The sequence below is a fragment of the Bombina bombina genome, chromosome 12 (genome assembly GCF_027579735.1).
Source record: "Bombina bombina isolate aBomBom1 chromosome 12, aBomBom1.pri, whole genome shotgun sequence".
Classification (NCBI taxonomy): Eukaryota; Metazoa; Chordata; class Amphibia; order Anura; family Bombinatoridae; genus Bombina; species Bombina bombina.
This window is the reverse complement of record NC_069510.1, coordinates 12,751,542-12,773,824: the sequence shown is the minus strand read 5'-3', so window position 1 is coordinate 12,773,824 and position 22,283 is coordinate 12,751,542. Positions and strand designations below refer to the sequence as shown.

General features: G+C 41.5%; 1 protein-coding gene across 1 annotated transcript in view; it reads right to left on the bottom strand.

Moving 5' to 3' along the window:
• Positions 1-532: 532 nt before the first annotated feature.
• GFI1B (growth factor independent 1B transcriptional repressor) overlaps positions 533-22,283 on the bottom strand; it is a 49,712-nt gene continuing 27,961 nt past the window's right edge. The window contains exons 4-7 of the mRNA XM_053695414.1: positions 21,556-21,821; positions 18,845-18,982; positions 16,260-16,425; positions 533-1,328 (exon numbers count right to left, since the gene is read on the bottom strand). Of these exons, the coding sequence (XP_053551389.1) occupies positions 1,150-1,328; positions 16,260-16,425; positions 18,845-18,982; positions 21,556-21,821 (749 nt within the window). The 3' untranslated portion in view covers positions 533-1,149. The remainder of the gene's footprint in view (positions 1,329-16,259; positions 16,426-18,844; positions 18,983-21,555; positions 21,822-22,283) is intronic.

The following is a 22,283-nucleotide window of genomic DNA, read 5'->3' as shown; positions in this document are numbered from 1 at the left end:
AATAAGAATTGGGTCTAGACTGTCCCTTTAAATTACAAATTGTACTTTATTCTGGCTTTACATTTTTAAACTACTTGTATTATTGAGAACTATTTTGTAAAGTATGTGGGGCCGATTTATTAAGATGCGTACGCTGTCGGCATTTAACATTGCACAAGCATTTCTAGTGAAATGCTTGTGCAATGCCGCCCCCTGCAGATTCACGCTCAATCGGCTGCTAGCAGGGGGTGTCAATCCTCCCGATCGTATCTGATCGCGATGATTGCTGCCCGCCGCGTCAGAGGTGGCAGATAAGTTAAGGAGAAATGGTATTAAGCAGCTTGCACGGAAACTGCTGCATTCGCAGCATGTTAAATCGGCCCCGGTGACTCTCAAACAGAAATGCAGGGTACGTCCCTTAGTGAGCTACACTGATCTCAAGGTGAAATCTCCCTTTATAGAAACCTGTAAATGACCTTGCAGCACTGACAGATTTGTTTTAAATAATGTTGCACAGAGCTATGTGCTATAAATAAAAACCAAAACAAAAATAGGATTTTTCACAGTTATCTTGTATTCATTGCTAGTCACTAATACATTTTGGCACATTTAATAACAATGAAATACATATTAATCTCACCATCCTCTGCCTCATCTCACTACTGGCTTCTGGTCTAGATATTTAAGCAACATCAGTGAGACCTCACAAATCTGACACTCTCCTTTGTGAGACATGTTACCTTTCATTTGCACCAGACTTTCCACCAGTCTTGACAAGGTTCAGAGAGTCTGTCACCATTGCTTTTCAGACTCAGGTATTATATAAGATTTTCTGGTGTACAAGGCTTTCAGAGGTAGCCTAGCATGTCTACGAGGAGTGGGAGTATTGATGTGACCACACTATTCACCTAGTGCTCCCCAATACCCCTCCTTAGTACAGACATAAATAACACTAGATCGCGCCTTCTTCTGCTCAGATAGCTCAGACTGTTATAAACTAGCTGCCGTGCCAGAGGGTGTGTGACAGTGGCATCCCCATAAATACAGAGACAGCTTGTTTGATTCCATGTGAGACTCCCGCTACGTAGACCAGCTATGTAGCAACAGATATAGTGAGCCTCTGATACAGACATACGTCTTATAGAGCTACATCACATAACATTAGTCAAGTTATTTTAGTCCGTGCTGGTTCTCTTTGTGGCGGCGTAGATCTACTTTGCGCTGAAAGCCTCTCCCACACAGGTCACAGGTGAATGGTTTGAATCCTGTGTGTTTCCGGCTGTGAGTTATAAGGTTGGAGCTCTGGCTGAATGCCTTTCCACACACTTGACATTTGTGGGGTTTCTCTCCTGAAAATTAAGAAACAGATACAATTGAATTTAAATATATACCCAACAGTAACACACATCAGTAGCACACAACAGTACCGATAGTCATCAGTAGCACACAACAGTACCGATAGCCATCAGTAGCACACAACAGCACCGATAACAATCATTAGCACACATCAGTACCGATAATCATCAGTAGCACACATCAGTACCGATAGCCATCAGTAGCACACAACAGTACCGATAGCCATCAGTAGCACACAACAGCACCGATAACCATCAGTAGCACACATCAGTACCGATAGCCATCAGTAGCACACAACAGCACCGATAACCATCAGTTACACACATCAGTACCGATAATCATCAGTAGCACACATCAGTTCCGATAATCATCAGTAGCACACATCAGCTCCGATAACCATCAGTAGCACACATCAGTACCGATAGCCATCAGTAGCACACAACAGCACCGATAACCATCAGTAGCACACATCAGTACCGATAACCATCAGTAGCACACATCAGTACCGATAGCCATCAGTAGCACACAACAGTACCGATAGCCATCAGTAGCACACAACAGCACCGATAACCATCAGTTACACACATCAGTACCGATAACCATCAGTTACACAAATCAGCACCGATAATCATCAGTAGCACACATCAGTTCCGATAACCATCAGTAGCACACATCAGTACCGATAGCCATCAGTAGCACACAACAGCACCGATAACCATCAGTAGCACACAATAGCACCGATAACCATCAGTAGCACACATCAGTACCAATAACCATCAGTAGCACACATCAGTACCGATAGCCATCAGTAGCACACAACAGCACCGATAACCATCAGTAGCACACATCAGTTCCGATAACCATCAGTAGCACACATCAGTACTGATAGCCATCAGTAGCACACAACAGTACCGATAGCCATCAGTAGCACACAACAGCACCGATAACCATCAGTTACACACATCAGTACCGATAACCATCAGTTACACACATCAGTTCCGATAACCATCAGTAGCACACATCAGTACCGATAGCCATCAGTAGCACACAACAGCACCGATAACCATCAGTTACACACATCAGTACCGATAACCATCAGTAGCACACATCAGTTCCGATAATCATCAGTAGCACACATCAGTTCCGATAACCATCAGTAGCACACATCAGTACCGATAGCCATCAGTAGCACACAACAGCACCGATAACCATCAGTAGCACACATCAGTACCGATAACCATCAGTAGCACACATCAGTACCGATAGCCATCAGTAGCACACAACAGCACCGATAACCATCAGTAGCACACAACAGCAACGATAACCATCAGTTACACACATCAGTACCGATAACCATCAGTAGCACACAACAGCACTGATAGCCATCAGTAGCACACAACAGCACAGATAACCGTCAGTAGCACACAACAGCACAGATAACCATCAGTAGCACACATCAGCACTGATAACCATCAGTAACACACAACAGCACCGATAACCATCAGTAACACACACAGTTCCGATAATCATAACTAGCACACAACAGCACTGAAAACCATCAGTCACACACAACAGCACCAATAACCATCAGTAGCACACATCAGTTCCGATAACCATCAGTAGCACACAACCGCATCAATAACCATCAGTGGCACACAACAGCACCAATAACCATCAGTAGCACACAACGGCACCGATAACCATCAGTAGCACACAACGGCACCGGTAACAATTAGTAGCACACAACTAAACTGATATCCATCAGTAGCACACAACTAAACCAATAACCATCAGTAGCACACAACAGCACCGGTAACCATCAGCAACACACATCAGTACCGATAACCATCAGTAGCACACAACTAAACTGATAACCATCAGTAGCACACAACAGCACAGATAACCATCAGTAGCACACAACAGCACCAATAACCATCAGTAGCACACAACTAAACCGATAACCATCAGTAGCACACAACAGCACCGATAACCATCAGTAACACACATCATTTCCGATAACTATCAGTAGCACATAACAGCACAGATAACTATCAGTAGCACACAACAGCACCGATAAACATCAGTAGCACACAACTAAACCGATAACCATCAGTAGCACACAACAGCACCGATAACCATCAGTAACACACAACAGTACCGATAACCATCAGTAGCACACAACAGCACCGATAACCATCAGTAGCACACAACTAAACTGATAACCATCAGTAACACACATCAGCACCGATAACCATCAGTAACACACATCAGTTCAAATAACCATCAGTAGCACACAACAGCACAGATAACCATCAGTAGCACACAACAGCACCAATAACCATCAGTAGCACACAACTAAAATGATAACCATAAGCAGCACACAACAGCACCAATAACCATCAATAACATAAAACAGCACCGATAATCATCAGTAGCACACAACAGCACAGATAACCATCAGTAGCACACAACAGCACCAATAACCATCAGTAGCACACAACTAAAATGATAACCATAAGCAGCACACAACAGCACCAATAACCATCAATAACATAAAACAGCACCGATAATCATCAGTAGCACACAACAGCACAGATAACCATCAGTAGCACACAACAGCACCAATAACCATCAGTAGCACACAGCCTGTAAGGATCACAGTTAGCTAGATTGTGGATCTCAGCTGCGGAGCTAATAAGTTTGAATGTATGCCAGTGAAGGTTAAATACAAAGCTATCTGTTGCTAAGTATTCCCAACAAGGCAAAAGAGAGTTGCTGTAAGTGTCTATCCTGATCAGTATTTCTGAATCAGGATAAGAATAAATAAGGAAGTTCCCAGAGCTTGGGCTTAACGTGAATCAAAATTATTTGCAGAGCGTATTTGGCTTCTGCTGCAAGGAAACAGGCACCTGTGTAAACTGAGTTCAGAGTAAGACTGTGTTAGTGGTGAATCTGTTCTGCCTGTGCTGACAGGTGTCTGTGCTGCAGAGGAATGGACACGCTGTGAGAGGTGTGTGCAGCGTGTAGCAGCTGCGTTCTGAAAAATGGCAGAGGTGATTTGGTGAGAGCAGGTAATGAGAGCTCAAGTGCAGGTTATTTGTTGAAAAGAATCAGGAGGGTTTTAATACAACCGGAGGTCAGTCATAAGGTGGTAGGAATATTCAGCGAGGAGATGAAGAAATTAGATAATAGCTCCGGTCTCACTTGTTTGTAGCAGGTGCTGTTGAAAGAGGTATTGATTCCTGTAAAAGTTAAACGTAGATCCAAGTGGGAATTGTCTTTAAACTCAAACAATCCTGTTCTGTGGTTCTTGGAGGTAATCAGTGTAATATGGAGAGCCTGGAAAGTTTCTCCTGCAGAGAATAGGAACTTGAACTAGTGAGCTCAAACAATACTGAAGCAAGGAGGAAGGGGCGTGACCAGGTTAATATAAGCTTGGAATCTGAATGCAGTGAATCCTTAAAGGGACATAGGAGATGAGCGACAAGAAACCCTGACATACCCCCCCTCTCAGGGTAGCTGCCCAGAAGCTACAAAACGAGGCCGATCCGGATTCCTCCTATGGAAGAAGGAAACTAGTCTGGGAGCATGTACATTGGTAGATGGTTCCCATGAATCGTCCTCAGAACTGAAACCCTTCCAATGAATCAAATACTGAAGAACACCACTGACGATGCGGGAGTCTAATATAGAGTCAACTTCATATTCGTCATCCGATTCGATCAGAGTTTCAGGAGGTGTTAAGGTGTCCAAGCATCTGGTTTGCCGGTGAGGTTTGAGTAAACTTACATGGAAAGTGGGGTGTAGTCTGTAGTTAGAGGGTAAACTTAAAGTGACAGCGTTGGGATTCACGATCTTTGTTATAGGAAAAGGTCCAATGAAAGAAGTGCTAAGTTTCTTACTAGGTGTCCTTAATTTAATGTTCTTAGTGGATAACCATACCATGTCTCCGACGTTGTAGGTAGGTGCTTGGCGTCGTCGAAGATTATAGTAATGCCTTTGTTTGGCTTGAGCTTCTGAGATATGTCTCTTAAGATCTTGAAATAAGTCGAGAAGATTGTTTGTAACATCGTCCACCTGTGGACAGGTGGTATCCAAGCGAGGGTGCAGTTGGAAGTTAGGGTGAAATCCGTAGTTGGCATAGAACGGGGATTTCTGTGTAGTGGAACTGGTTGCATTGTTGTATGCGTATTCTGCCATAGACAAAGTGGAAGCCCATTGGTCTTGTTGGCTAGAGCAATATGAACGGATATACTGCTCAAGCCATTGGTTCACTCTCTCTGTCTGTCCATTTGATTGTGGGTGGAAGGAGGAGGAGAAGCGTAATTCCACTTGCATGATTGCACATAGTTGTTTCCAAAAACGGGAAGTGAATTGGGTTCCTCTATCCGTAACTATGGATTGAGGTAACCCATGTAACTTAACAATGTTATCCAAAAAGAGTTTTGCTGTTTCAGAGGAAGTAGGTAACTTGTGAAAAGGCAAGAAATGTGCCATCTTGGTTAGGTGATCTACCACGACTAGAATAGTGTTGTAGCCATCAGAGGGAGGAAGTTCCACTATAAAGTCCATTCCTATGCATTGCCAGGGCCTGTCTGGAATTTGAAGGGGTAGCAGCAATCCAAATGGTGGTTTTTTATCTGTTTTGGAGACTGTACAAACGTGACAAGTGTGGATGTATTCTTGGACGGAAGATCTCAAGGAAGGCCACCAATAAGTGCGCGTCAGAAGATCAAGGGTTTTATTAATACCCAAATGTCCTGCCATGGGTGAGTCATGATGTTCTTTTAATATGTTTAGGCGTAAAGCGGGGGGTACATAAATCTTCCCCATATGGTAATAAAGTCCATCTTGTCCTAAAGTGAGATTACTATTGAAAATCTCTGGATCGTCTTTCTGAGAATTCCTCAAAACTTGTGTATAGGGCAGAGACAGGGCTATTATCTGTTCAACAGGTATAACTGTTCCCGGAGCAGTATAAGTAGAAGGTTTTGAATCCTTCCTTGATAGAGCGTCAGCTTTCCCGTTCTTACTCCCTGGCCGGTATGTGATGTGAAAATCAAACCTTGATAGGAATAGACTCCATCTTAGCTGTCTAGCAGAAAGAGTTCGGTTGGTCAAAAGGTATTCTAGATTCTTATGATCTGTATAGATCAGTATGGGATGTTTACTTCCTTCCAGAAGATGCCTCCAATGTTCCAAAGAGACTTTGATGACTAGCAATTCCTTCTCTCCGATGGGGTAGTTATATTCAGCAGGTGTCATTACCCTGGAGAAGAAAGCAACTGGATGAAGTGGTTCTCCTGGTGTTCTTCGTTGAGAGAGGATTGAACCGAGGGCATAATCCGATGCATCAACTTCTAGTACGTAATGAGAATCTGGGTCTGGGTAAGAGAGAATTGGAGCTTGAGTGAAAATCTCTTTCAGGTGGTTGAATACAGCTTGTGTTTTAGGGTTCCAAGTAAACTGAGTTTTGTTGCTGGTCAAAGAGGTGAGTGGTTTAGTGAGTAGGGAATAATTCTTGATGAATTTACGGTAATAGTTGGCAAACCCTAAAAATCTTTGAAGTTCCTTTTTAGAAGTCGGTGTAGGCCACTGTTTGATTGTCTGTACTTTGGTATCGTCCATCTGAATACCATTGGGGGATATTGTATACCCCAAGAAGGTAATCTGATTCGTATGGAATATGCACTTCTGTAATTTGGCAAAGAGACTGTGTTGACGTAGACGTGTTAAAACCCACCGGACATGTTTCCTGTGTTCTGAGATGTTATCAGAGTAAATCAGGATATCATCTAAATAGATGACTACACAGACGTCTAATAAGTCGCGGAAAATATCGTTGATGAGATACTGGAATGTGGCTGGAGCGTTGCAGAGTCCGAATGGCATCACCTTGTACTCATAGAGTCCGTATCTGGTTCTGAAGGCGGTGAGCCATTCGTCCCCTTTTCGGATTCTTACCAAATTATACGCTCCACGGAGATCCAATTTGGTATAGACAGTAGCATGACTGAGTCTTTCGATGAGTTCTGGTATTAAAGGAAGTGGATAACGGTTTTTTACCGTGCGTTTATTTAGCTCTCTATAATCGATTATAGGACGGAGAGAATGGTCCTTATTCTTAACGAAAAATATTCCTGCACCTGCAGGTGAGGTTGAGGGTTGTATGAAACCCTTCCGTAGGTTTTCAGATAGATAGGTTTTTAAATGTTCCAATTCTGGTTGTGATAGAGGGTAGATGTGTCCGAATGGAATTGTGGCCCCAGGTAGAAGTTCAATGGGGCAATCATAAGGTCGATGAGGAGGGAGAGTCTCTGCTTCCTTTTCACTGAAAACGTCCTCAAAATCTTGGTAATCGGTAGGTAGTTGGTTTGTAATAGTGCAACACAATGTAGGATGAGGAAAACAAGTGGTTTTGCAATAGTCAGAGAGGAACTGTACTTCCAAGCTATCCCAGTGAATGGTAGGTTGATGAGTTTGCAACCATTGCAGACCAAGGACTACTGGGAACATAGGGGATGAAATAACATCAAAAGAAATGTATTCTACATGTGTTGAGAGACTAGATACCTTAATAGGAACTGTTTGATGTGTGACAGGTCCTGAGGTGATAAAATTACCATCAATTACTCTAATGGAGACAGGTTTTGCTTTCAACAAGGTGGGTATTTTATTTACAGCGACAAACATGGCATCTATATAGGAATTTTGTGCTCCTGAGTCAATGATGGCTTCACTGATCACCTGGTGACGATCCCACTGCAAATTAAGAGATAGAGAACAATAAGCCACATGTTTTATGCTAGTGGACAAACATGTTGTGTCCAAAAAACACTTACGTCTCTTTTGTCTTAAGAGAATAGGACAGTCCTTTACGGTGTGTGTCTTGGATGCACAGTACATGCATAAGTTATTCATGCGTCTGCGGTTCCTTTCTTCTGGCTGAAGCGGTCCCTTTGTGAACCCGATATCCATTGGTTCAGTGGTGTGACTAGTAGGTGGTTTGTGATAAGAGACTGAAGGCCTGCTGGAAGTCTCAGTGGCTAGCTTTTCTGTTTTACGTTCTCTTAATCTTCGGTCTATTTGGATGCTTAAAGTGATCAAACCTTCTAATGATCTTGGCAACTCGGTACGTGCTAATTCATCCTTTAAAGCATCATTCAACCCTAAACGGTATTGATTCCTTAGAGCGATCTCGCTCCACTCTGTATCCTTACTGTACTGCTTGAATTCGCTGAGGTATTCTTCGACAGGTTTTTTATCTTGCTTGAGAGACCTCATCTTAGTTTCAGCAGTCAGCTGAATATTGGTATCCTGGTATAATACAGCCATTTCTTTGAAGAAATCCTGAAGAGAGGCTAAAATGGGGTGGTCTTGTTCAAAGAATGCGTCAGCCCATTTTCGGGGTTCACTTCTTAAGAAGGAAATGACTGTCAGGACTTTAACACGTTCTGTAGAATATGTCTTGGGTTTTAAGTTAAACAATAAATTACAGGAGTTCCTAAACTGAGTAAATTGAGCTCTATCCCCCGCGAAGGTATCTGGCATAGACACTTGGGGTTCTGGGGTCGCAACAGCAGCTGCGGATTTAGTTAGTGAGTCTTTTATAATGTTACTCAAGCTGTTGTTTTGTACCTGTAAATCCCTGAGTCCCTGACTCAATTGATCCACCCTCTGTGATAGTGCGTACACTATTTGGGGTAACTCCGCTGGATCCATATTTGGGCTTCAGTATTATGTAAGGATCACAGTTAGCTAGATTGTGGATCTCAGCTGCGGAGCTAATAAGTTTGAATGTATGCCAGTGAAGGTTAAATACAAAGCTATCTGTTGCTAAGTATTCCCAACAAGGCAAAAGAGAGTTGCTGTAAGTGTCTATCCTGATCAGTATTTCTGAATCAGGATAAGAATAAATAAGGAAGTTCCCAGAGCTTGGGCTTAACGTGAATCAAAATTATTTGCAGAGCGTATTTGGCTTCTGCTGCAAGGAAACAGGCACCTGTGTAAACTGAGTTCAGAGTAAGACTGTGTTAGTGGTGAATCTGTTCTGCCTGTGCTGACAGGTGTCTGTGCTGCAGAGGAATGGACACGCTGTGAGAGGTGTGTGCAGCGTGTAGCAGCTGCGTTCTGAAAAATGGCAGAGGTGATTTGGTGAGAGCAGGTAATGAGAGCTCAAGTGCAGGTTATTTGTTGAAAAGAATCAGGAGGGTTTTAATACAACCGGAGGTCAGTCATAAGGTGGTAGGAATATTCAGCGAGGAGATGAAGAAATTAGATAATAGCTCCGGTCTCACTTGTTTGTAGCAGGTGCTGTTGAAAGAGGTATTGATTCCTGTAAAAGTTAAACGTAGATCCAAGTGGGAATTGTCTTTAAACTCAAACAATCCTGTTCTGTGGTTCTTGGAGGTAATCAGTGTAATATGGAGAGCCTGGAAAGTTTCTCCTGCAGAGAATAGGAACTTGAACTAGTGAGCTCAAACAATACTGAAGCAAGGAGGAAGGGGCGTGACCAGGTTAATATAAGCTTGGAATCTGAATGCAGTGAATCCTTAAAGGGACATAGGAGATGAGCGACAAGAAACCCTGACACAGCCGCATCAATAACCATCAGTGGCACACAACAGCACCGATAACAATCAGTAGCACACAATGGCACCGGTAACCATCAGTAGCACACAACGGCACTGATAACCATCAGTAGTACATAACTAAACCGATAACCATTAGTAGCACACAACAGCACTGATAACCATCAGTAGCATACAAATAAACCGATAACCATCAGTAGCACACAATGAAACCGATAACCATCAGTAGCACACAACAGCACAGATAACCATCAGTCAGTAGCACACATCAGCACCAATAACCATCAGTAGCACACAACAGCACCGATAACCATCAGTAGCACACATCAGCACCAATAATCATCAGTAGCATACAACAACACTGATAACCATCAATAGCACTCAACAGCATCAATAACCATCAGTAGCACACATCAGTACCGATAACCATCAGTAGCACACAACAGCACCGATAACCGTCAGTAGCACACAACAGCACAGATAACCATCAGTAGCACACAACAGCACAGATAACCATCAGTAACACACAACAGCACCGATAACCATCAGTAACACACATCAGTTCCGATAATCATAACTAGCACACAACAGCACTGAAAACCATCAGTCACACACAACAGCACCAATAACCATCAGTAGCACACAACAGCACAGATAACCATCAGTAGCACACAACACCACCGATAATCATCAGTAGCACCGATAACCATTAGTCACACACAACAGCACCAATAACCATCATTAGCACACAACCGCATCAATAACCATCAGTAGCACACAACAGCACCGATAACCATCATTAGCACACATCTGTACCAATAACCATCAGTAGCACACAACAGTACCGATAGCCATCAGTAGCACACAACAGCACCGATAACCATCAGTTACACACATCAGTACCGATAACCATCAGTTACACACATCAGTTCCGATAACCATCAGTAGCACACATCAGTACCGATAGCCATCAGTAGCACACAACAGCACCGATAACCATCAGTAGCACACATCAGTACCGATAACCATCAGTAGCACACATCAGTACCGATAGCCATCAGTAGCACACAACAGCACCGATAATCATCAGTAGCACACAACAGCAACGATAACCATCAGTTACACACATCAGTACCGATAACCATCAGTAGCACACAACAGCACTGATAGCCATCAGTAGCACACAACAGCACAGATAACCGTCAGTAGCACACAACAGCACAGATAACCATCAGTAGCACACATCAGCACTGATAACCATCAGTAACACACAACAGCACCGATAACCATCAGTAACACACACAGTTCCGATAATCATAACTAGCACACAACAGCACTGAAAACCATCAGTCACACACAACAGCACCAATAACCATCAGTAGCACACATCAGTTCCGATAACCATCAGTAGCACACAACCGCATCAATAACCATCAGTGGCACACAACAGCACCGATAACCATCAGTAGCACACAACGGCACCGATAACCATCAGTAGCACACAACGGCACCAGTAACCATCAGTAGCACACAACTAAACTGATATCCATCAGTAGCACACAACTAAACCAATAACCATCAGTAGCACACAACAGCACCGGTAACCATCAGCAACACACATCAGTACCGATAACCATCAGTAGCACACAACTAAACTGATAACCATCAGTAGCACACAACAGCACAGATAACCATCAGTAGCACACAACTAAACCGATAACCATCAGTAGCACACAACTAAACCGATAACCATCAGTAGCACACAACAGCACCGATAACCATCAGTAACACACATCATTTCCGATAACTATCAGTAGCACATAACAGCACAGATAACTATCAGTAGCACACAACAGCACCGATAAACATCAGTAGCACACAACTAAACCGATAACCATCAGTAGCACACAACAGCACCGATAACCATCAGTAACACACAACAGTACCGATAACCATCAGTAGCACACAACAGCACCGATAACCATCAGTAGCACACAACTAAACTGATAACCATCAGTAACACACATCAGCACCGATAACCATCAGTAACACACATCAGTTCAAATAACCATCAGTAGCACACAACAGCACATATAACCATCAGTAGCACACAACAGCACCAATAACCATCAGTAGCACACAACTAAAATGATAACCATAAGCAGCACACAACAGCACCAATAACCATCAATAACATAAAACAGCACCGATAATCATCAGTAGCACACAACAGCACAGATAACCATTAGTCACACACAACAGCACCAATAACCATCAGTAGCACACAGCCGCATCAATAACCATCAGTGGCACACAACAGCACCGATAACAATCAGTAGCACACAATGGCACCTGTAACCATCAGTAGCACACAACGGCACTGATAACCATCAGTAGTACATAACTAAACCGATAACCATTAGTAGCACACAACAGCACTGATAACCATCAGTAGCATACAACTAAACCGATAACCATCAGTAGCACACAATGAAACCGATAACCATCAGTAGCACACAACAGCACAGATAACCATCAGTCAGTAGCACACATCAGCACCAATAACCATCAGTAGCACACAACAGCACCGATAACCATCAGTAGCACACATCAGCACCAATAATCATCAGTAGCATACAACAACACTGATAACCATCAATAGCACTCAACAGCATCAATAACCATCAGTAGCACACATCAGTACCGATAACCATCAGTAGCACACAACAGCACCGATAACAATCAGTAGCACACAACAGCACAGATAACCATCAGTAGCACACAACAGCACAGATAACCATCAGTAACACACATCAGTTCCGATAATCATAACTAGCACACAACAGCACTGAAAACCATCAGTCACACACAACAGCACCAATAACCATCAGTAGCACACATCAGTTCCGATAACTATCAGGAGCACACAACCGCATCAATAACCATCAGTGACACACAACAGCACTGATAACCATCAGTAGCACACAACACCACCGGTAACTATCAGTAGCACACAACAGCACCGATAACCATCAGTAGCACACAACAGCACAGATAACCATCAGTAGCACACAACACCACCGATAATCATCAGTAGCACCGATAACCATTAGTCACACACAACAGCACCAATAACCATCATTAGCACACAACCGCATCAATAACCATCAGTGGCACACAACAGCACCGATAACCATCAGTAGCACACAACGGCACTGATAACCATCAGTAGTACATAACTAAACTGATAACCATCAGTAGCACACAACAGCACCAATAACCATCAGTAGCACACAACAGCACCAATAACCATCAGTAGCACACAACAGCACCGATAACCATCAGTAGCACACAACAGCACCGATAACCATCAGTAGCACACAACAGCACTGATAACCATCAGTAGCACACAACAGCACCGATAACCATCATTAGCACACATCTGTACCAATAACCATCAGTAGCACACAACAGCACTGATAACCATCAGTAGCACACAAAAGCACTGATAACCATCAGTAGCATACAACAGCACTGATAACCATCAGTAGCACACAACAGCACCGATAACGATCATTAGCACACATCTGCACCGATAACGACTTAGTAGCTCACAACAGCACCGATAACCATCAGTAACAAATATCAGCTCCGATAATCATCACGACAGTAGCACGCAGCAATTCTGAAACCCAATAGTAGCACACGGCTGCACCAAAACCCAATGGTTGCACACATCAGCACCGATAACCATCAGTAGCACACAACAGCACTGATAACCATCAGTAGCATACAACAGCACTGATAACCATCAGTAGCACACAACAGCACCGATAACCATCATTAGCACACATCTGCACCAATAACCATCAGTAGCACACAACGGCACTGATAACCATCAGTAGCACACAACAGCACCGATAACCATCAGTAGCACACAACAGCACCGATAGCGATCAGTAGCACACAACAGCACCGATAACCATCAGTAACACATATCAGCTCCGATAATCATCACAACAGTAGCACGCAGCAGCTCTGAAACCCAATAGTAGCACATAGCTGCACCAAAACCCAATGGTTGCACACAACAGCATCAAAACCCAACAGCAGCACACAGCAGTACTGATAACCATCAGTAGCACACAGCAGCACCAAAAACCCAGTAGCAGAACACAACACCACCAAACCCCAATAGTAGCACATAGCAGTGCCAATAACCATCAGTAGTACACGGCAGCAACAAAACCCAACAGTAATACACAACAGAGCTAAAACCCAAAAGTAGCACACTGCAGCACCAAAAACCCAGTAGCAGAACACAATACTACCAAAACCTAATAGCAGCACACAGCAGTGCCAATAACCATCAGTAGTACATGGGAGCACCAAATTCCAACGGTGCACATGGTAGCCCCAAAACCCAACAGCAGCACAAAGTAGTGCCGATAATCATCAGTAGCTCACGGCAGCAACGAAACTCAAAAGTAGCACAAAGAATCATTGAAAACCCAACAGTAGTACACTGCAGCAACAAAAGCCCAGTAGCAGAACACAACACTACCAAAACCCAATAGCAGCACACAGCAGTGCCAATTAGCATCAATAGTGCACAATAGCACCTAAACCCAACGGGAGCACTTGGTAGCCCCAACAGCAACACAGAGCAGTGCCAATAATCATCAGTAGCACACAGCAGCACAGAAACCCAAAAGTAGCACAAAGCTTCATCGAAAACCCAACAGTAGCACACAATAGCACCAAAACCCAACAGTAGCACACAACAGCACCAAAAGCCAAAAGTAGAACACAGCAGTGCCGATACCCAACAGTAGTACACAACAGTGTCAATACCCAATAGTCGTACACAGCAGTGCCGATATCCAACAGAAGTACACAACAGTGTCAGTACCCAATAGTCGTACACAGCAGTGCCGATATCCAACAGTGGTACACAACAGTGTCAATACCCAATAGTCGTACACAGCAGTGCCGATATCCAACAGTAGCACACAAAAGCATCAGAACCCAACAGTAGGGCACAACAGCACCAGAGCCTAACAGTAGCACACAACAACACCAAAACCTAAACGTAGAACTTGGCATGACTGAAATCTAAAAGTAGTACACAATGGAATAAAAAAACAACATAGCACACGACAGTACTGACACACAACAGTAATATCTGGCAGCACTGACAAACAGCAACACCAAGACTCAGTACTTATACCAAACAAAAGCAGCAGTACCAACATCCAAGAGAAGCACATGACTGTTTCATTAAACATAACTAAACATTTTTGTATAAAAATCTCAAGGTGTTAACTGTCCCTTTAAATAGACTTATTGCTCTCAGTTTTATACCACTCACACTATATTGTTGTTCCACCATATAGAAGCACACTCATGCACACCAATCCACACGCACCCACCAATGAACATACACACTCATGCGCACCCACCAATGAACATACACACTCATGCACACTAGTCCACACGCACCCACCAATGAACATACACACTCATGCACACCAATACACACACGCGTAACCCATGAACATACACACTTATGCACACCAATCCACACACGCATAACCCATGAAAATACACACTCATGCACACCAATCCACACGTGCACCCATGAACATAAACACTTATGCACACCAATCCACACAAGCGCACCCATGAACATACACACTCATGCACACCAATCCACACAAGCGCACCCATGAACATACACACTCATGCACGCCAATCCACACGCGCTCACCCATGAACATACACACTCATGCACATCAATCCACACACGCCCCCCCATGAACATACACACTCATGCACACCAATCCACTCACGCGCACCCATGAACATACACACTCATGCACAACAATTCACTCATGCGCACCCATGAACATACACACTCATGCACAACAGTCCACACACATGCATCAATGAACATGCACACTCATGCACACCAATCCACACGCACCCACCAATGAACATACACACTCATGCACACCAATGCGCAAGCACACACTCACCTGTGAACATACACACTCGTGCACACACACATTCCTATGCACACAGACACACAATGAGTTTAACTACATTAGTAATGGTTCAGCATGAGCAATATAAAGTCCTTCACAGCCCCTGAAGAAGTATTATGACAAATTCTTGTATAGCCCCAATAGGAAATTTTAGATCTGATATAAACAAATGTTAAATGATCTGAATCTTCCTAGCTGTGTGTGTGCTGACATAGTGCTCTTCCTTATAAAGGTACTCATTGTCCCACAGCTTTCCTAGGCTGCCCCAGCCATGCCCTACACTCACCCGTATGGATGTACGTGTGCTTCTTCATGTCAGACTTCTGATGGAAGCGCTTGCCACAGAACTGACAGGGGTAGGGGCGGGTATCAGAATGGATGAGGAGGTGCGTAGATAAAGTGGAGGAACGCTTGAAGGTCTTTCCGCACATCTTACATTCAAAGCTCCTCTCCTGAAGGAAAAGGATATAGGTTATTGGGTAAAACCTACAGTATGAGATAGTCACCCCCTACTGATAGCAGGTAACTGGGAGCTGGCAAGTCTTTAGTAACAATAAACTAGCAAGAAGCTGAAGAAAAAGGTTTAATAAACTGTTTGTATTAGGTTTTCCTTATCGTGGCATAACTCAATGTTAAACGTGTAAATAGATGTTAGACATCATGATGTATTTATTCCATGTAAATATTAGCCTTAGAATAATATGTAGCTGTATTTATATCATTATATTAGTTGTTTAAATATTGATTATATAAGAGTAAAAGTTTAGTTTCTATAAAGTAATGTTTGAAATAGTTTTCTATTAAAGGGACAGTCTACACCTAAAACAACGTTACCCCATAGTTACGATCTCATGATTACAATTCTATTGATACCCTGGATCCCTATTTTTGTGTATCCGCTTACCCACTTTTTCAGAAAAATAGTTTTTATTCCTTGATTTAAACATGGCCGTTTAACTCCTCCCATTAGCTTCTCCTCCTGTCTTCTCGAGTCCTGATCTTTCCCTATAACATTCGTGCACGGACTGAACAGTGACCTCATTAGACCCTAAAACGCATGCGCAATTATCCACAGTTCAAAACCGGAAGTCGGTATTTGTTATCTCTGCACACACAGAACGAGTAACTTACAATAAATAAACACTGGTACTTCTGTGAATTCATAGCGTTAAAAACATAGATCGAAACTTTGGTTCCGGATACTTGGTTCCCAGGTAAGTTGCGCATGCGCGAAGCAATGAATGCGCAATACAGTTTTTTAATCGGTGATCAGTTTTTTATTGGACGATGCAAACTAAGAGAGTGGGTGACGTATTGAGTGGGCGGATCGGAGCGGCCATTTCTAACAGTGAGAATATAACTTTTCAGAGAGAATAACTCTGGATGTGTAAAAGTCTCGATATGGTTACAGGGGTGAGCAAACAAAATCGGAACTTTATCTAATGGATGGGGTAACGTTGTTTTAGGTGTAGACTGTCCCTTTAATCTCTGTTTTCTGTGGAGAACAGTTGGGGAAAGATATTTAAACCCCGCAATAAAGTAAAGTTTGTGTAAACAAGGATGTGTTAGTCTATTTTATTGCCTGTTTTATATCTGTTCCTAATTGTTTGCAGCAGGACAGTGAGATAAGTGTAAAACTTAAGTTTAGACATGGTGGTGTGCATTACTTTATAGAAACTCAGTGGAATTTAAAAAAAACTAAAATTTCAGAGTTAAATTACAGGAAAAGGGGACACAATAAATAAAGTATATTACAATTTTTTTTAAAGTACACATAATGAAACATTTTATATTACAATTTCATACTGTTTAATATCCCTTTAACATCTGATCAATATTACACCAGAAAATTCTAGCCCCCCCCCCACACACACACACACCACAAGATCTATCTTTATGATAAATACAACTGCTCTGGTTAGGTTTAAAGAGCAAAATATTTCCTCTCAATGAAGGGCCAACCCTACATTTTCTGTTAAAGGGACATGTTCTTTTTGTATATTTTAAAAAGTAATCCTAGGTGAGCTCAGGAACGTGCACATGTCTTTAGCCATCTGGCAGCAGTGTTTGCCATAGTATGCAAAAGATACATGCTTGCTCCTAAGCTCCTATCAGCCTACCTAGGTATACTCTTCAACAAAGTATACCAAGAACATAAATCAAGTTTGATATTAGAAGTATATTGGAAATTTGTTTAAAATTGCATTTACTCTCTGAATCATGAACATTTATTTTTGGCTTTACTGCCCCTTTAAGTAAATGAGGTTTGTTAAGTTATATATGATTAAAGGGACAGTCAAGTCAAAACTAAGCATTCATGATTCAGATAGGGCGTGCAATTTAAAAAAAAAAACCTTCCAATTTACTTTTAGGGGCTGATTATTTCACCTGTGCACTAGTTCAGCTATAATGAAAACTTGGCCTGTTGGGGGGTACTTGAGGGCCGCGGTTGAGAAACACTTCTCTAATTGACCCCGCACTACTGTGCTCTCCGAGTCCCGAGCAGTATTTCTACCGTATTTTAACCCCTTTGTGGGGGTTAAGCACATAGTCAAACGGATTAGAACATGCCATTTTGTAACCATAATGTGCCTTTAATATATAACACACTTTATATTTTTGCCTATTGATTTTATTGTTTATTAATAAAATGTATTTTTTGCAATCAGCTTCTATACGCTACATCATAAGCTTTATATAAGGAAGAGCTGTAGACCATAGTAATCAGCAACAAGTGCCCTAGCAAATAAATATGTTCCATCTGGGAAGGTTGTACGACCCTTGAGTGCTGCCATGTTGTTTCTAATACATTAGCTTTATGTGTCTCGTGTGATTAATGCCCAGTCCCTCTTCAGTTCCCTTTTGCCTCACCTGTGAGTGAACATTGAGGTGCTGCTCTAAGCTGACTGCATGTCCAAACGATTTCCCACAAATGTCACAAACAAAAGGCCGAGTCCCACTGTGCGACCTTCGAACGTGTACCTCTAGACCATGAGACGTGGAAAAGACCTGTAAAAAAACATATTAAGCATCGTGAAATCAGATTCTGGCCTGAACCTAAGGGTTGCCTTACTAATTCTTCTAATGTTTAATCTAACTCAGTAACAAAGTAATTCCACTTACCCAATAATTGCCCTCTGTACTAATATCATTCTCACCCTTGAGGTCCCCACCTCCTGTTTCTCACCCTCCTACTCTTCTAGATTGTAAGTTCTGACAGGAACAATTCCTCCTGTATTTGTTTGATAAATGTTGTTCTGTATCTTAAAAATAATGTATCGATGTTGTACTTTTATCTTTTGTACCCATGGACAGCGCAGTGGGATTTGTTAGCGCTTTATAAATAAAGTATAATAATAATAATAATAATACATTTTTATTAATACATTGATTCACATCACTTTGAGGAACAGACATTCTGGTATGCTTTATGGTTTTTCATTAAACTTCTTGATCTTTTTTTCTCTACTGATACAGCACTCGTTATACTGATTTCCAATAACCAAAGACAATCACTACATTATTAGTAGCTCATTAGGCTACTGAGAGGACTGTACCTTAACATAAAATGTATTGAGTCTCCTGCATTAATATATATAGTTGTGATAAACAACAACACAGAATATCTTGCTCAGCAAAGAACCGCTAGCAACATGTAAAACAATAACCACAACCACATGGAAACGTTTTAAAAAAAAGATTCTGTAAATTTGTGTAATTGTTAAATATTTGTATGTCTATCTTGTTAACCCCTTCCCGCCGTTAGGAGCGTCACAAGCACTCCTCCCTGACCTGATCGCATCATTTCATTTTTACTTATTTGTTTACACATCGGAAATTGATGTGATGTCACTGGTTAAAACAAAATTTGCCACAACAATCATACAGCAATCATACAGCCATAAAAAAGGGGCTGACCACAGGCGGTTTAGGGCGTTCTTGAATCGTCATCAGGATTCTTCATATAAATTACATCTCTACCTAATTGATTTAGAAAGACGGGATTGCTTTGTGAAGTGATGCATCCCACAGTTGTGTCTCGCTATGTCAAAGCTATGAGGTTGTCTTGCTTTTCATTTTTGTTTGTTTTTCTTGTACTTCTGTAAAGTTTTCAAAACATTTTTGTGATACTGGTATCCCTTACAGCAAAAACTGTTCTATGTGGCGGGAAGTTAGCAGTTGCTGTGTTACTAATCCAGCGCTGACTTAAAGAGGGTTCAACATAGAGGGTCAGATTACAAGTGGTGCGTTAGATTTTTTTCTCTGCTCGGATGCTAACTGCACTCAAAGTAAAAAAAATGAGTGTGGCAGTACTAGCGTGCATAAAAGTGCTGTAGGAATACTTCAAATTCATATGTTCTTTACATAGAAAACATTTTCATTTAACATATATATATATATATATATATATATATATATATATATACAGTACATATACAGATATGAAAATAAAACATTTGAATTGCACCTGAACCATTTAGCTTCCGGGAATTTCAGAGAAGAACTTACCACAGAATGTTTAGCATTTTTGCTATTAGTCCATTTAAACAGAGATTGAGCCTTAATTTTTTTTTATTTACCTGTCAAAACTATTTTATTTTTAAGTAGACAACCCAAGGAATTGATCAACGCCCATTTTAGTATATTTCATGCCACCATTTCACAGCCCAATGCAATCAAATAAAAAACATTTTTCACAAACTTTGGGTTTCTCACTGAAATTATTTACATACCACTTGTGCAATCATGACACAAATGGTTGTAAAAGCTTCTCTTGGATCCCCTTTGTTCAGAAATAGCAGACATATATGGCTTTGCCATTGTTTTTTGGTAATTAGAAGGTCGCTAACTGCAGCTGTGCACCACACTACTATTATTCCTGGTAGTGAAGGGGTTAATCAAGTAGCCTGCAAGGTTAATTTTAGCTGTAGTGTAGAGATCACCCTCCCACCTGACACTTCCCACCCCCTGATCAACGGAAGTATAACTGTTTACACAACACTCTGGTGAGCTGATTAAATTTTGAGGTAAAATACACAGAGATGTTCATGTGATATTTTCTTGTCAGCTTTTTACAGTTATGCTACATCACTTTCAAGTGATTTGGCATATGAGTATTATGTGGCTTTAATTCAACTACACAATTGGTTTTATTAATATTTTGTCAATTTTCATGAAACACTGAGGGGTCAATTGTAATCTTTACAGTTTAGTTTTTTTTCAGATATTGGAAAAAAGAGAATAAGCAATTGCTAATAGAAAGCTGTTTAAAAGCGATCACTAAAGTTTTTTCAGTTCATGGGGGATTTTTCTGCTCAGATACGATCCAAACTTTTCAAAATACAGAAATGTTGTGATCACTTTGATTTTTAAGAATGATTCATAGAAAACAAAAAAAGTAGTCAGTTGCACAGAGTATATTGGAATAATATCTAAAAGCTATGTCTTAAAAATAAAAGATATTACGGAAAAAAATGACTCAAGAGACCAATAATATCTTATTGTATCCTCATGTCCAATTGATAAGTCTTCTGTAATCATTTTATAAAGATAGTCATACAAAGAACCTAAAATAAACTTACCTTGCTGCACTTTACACAGTGGTAAGTGTCCATGTTTGGAGAGTAGCCCATGCTATAATTTATTGGATGCTCTGACTCAGAGTCGGGTCTTGAGGGGCTACAATACAAGTTTATGGAGCGTTGCATAATTGAAGAATCTACATAGGATGGCATGCGCTTGAAGCTGTAAGCAGAGTGTAGGCTTTCCCATGAAAAGTTCTGTTTGTAGAAGGCTGAAATAGGTGGTGAATTGTAGGCGTTGAGAGGCAATGGAGACAGAGCTATTCCTGTAGAAGCATAATAAGAAATATTATGAACATTAATAAGCACAATACGGCATGTCCTAGATGTACGTATAATAGGTTAGGTATATTTATAAATATTCTACACCCTTGGTAGGATAAAAGTAGATTTACAAGCATGGTAGGGCACTTCAAAATCGGAAGCATGTTAGGTTGTGTCATGAAAGTATATCAGGCCACATGTTAAAAGTCTACCAGCATGGAATTCCCCATATTAAAATTAGGTCTACAAGCTTGGTAGGTCACATCATAAAAGCAGATCCACAAGTATTGTAGGACATATAATTAAGCATGAATGGTCACCTCATAAAAGTATGTTTACAAGCATAAAGCCACATTATTGAAGTAGGCCTATAAGTATGGTGGCCATAAAAGCAAGTCTAGACTACAATGTTTAATAAACCGATTTCTCTACAAATATGATAGGCCACATATTAAAAGTAAATC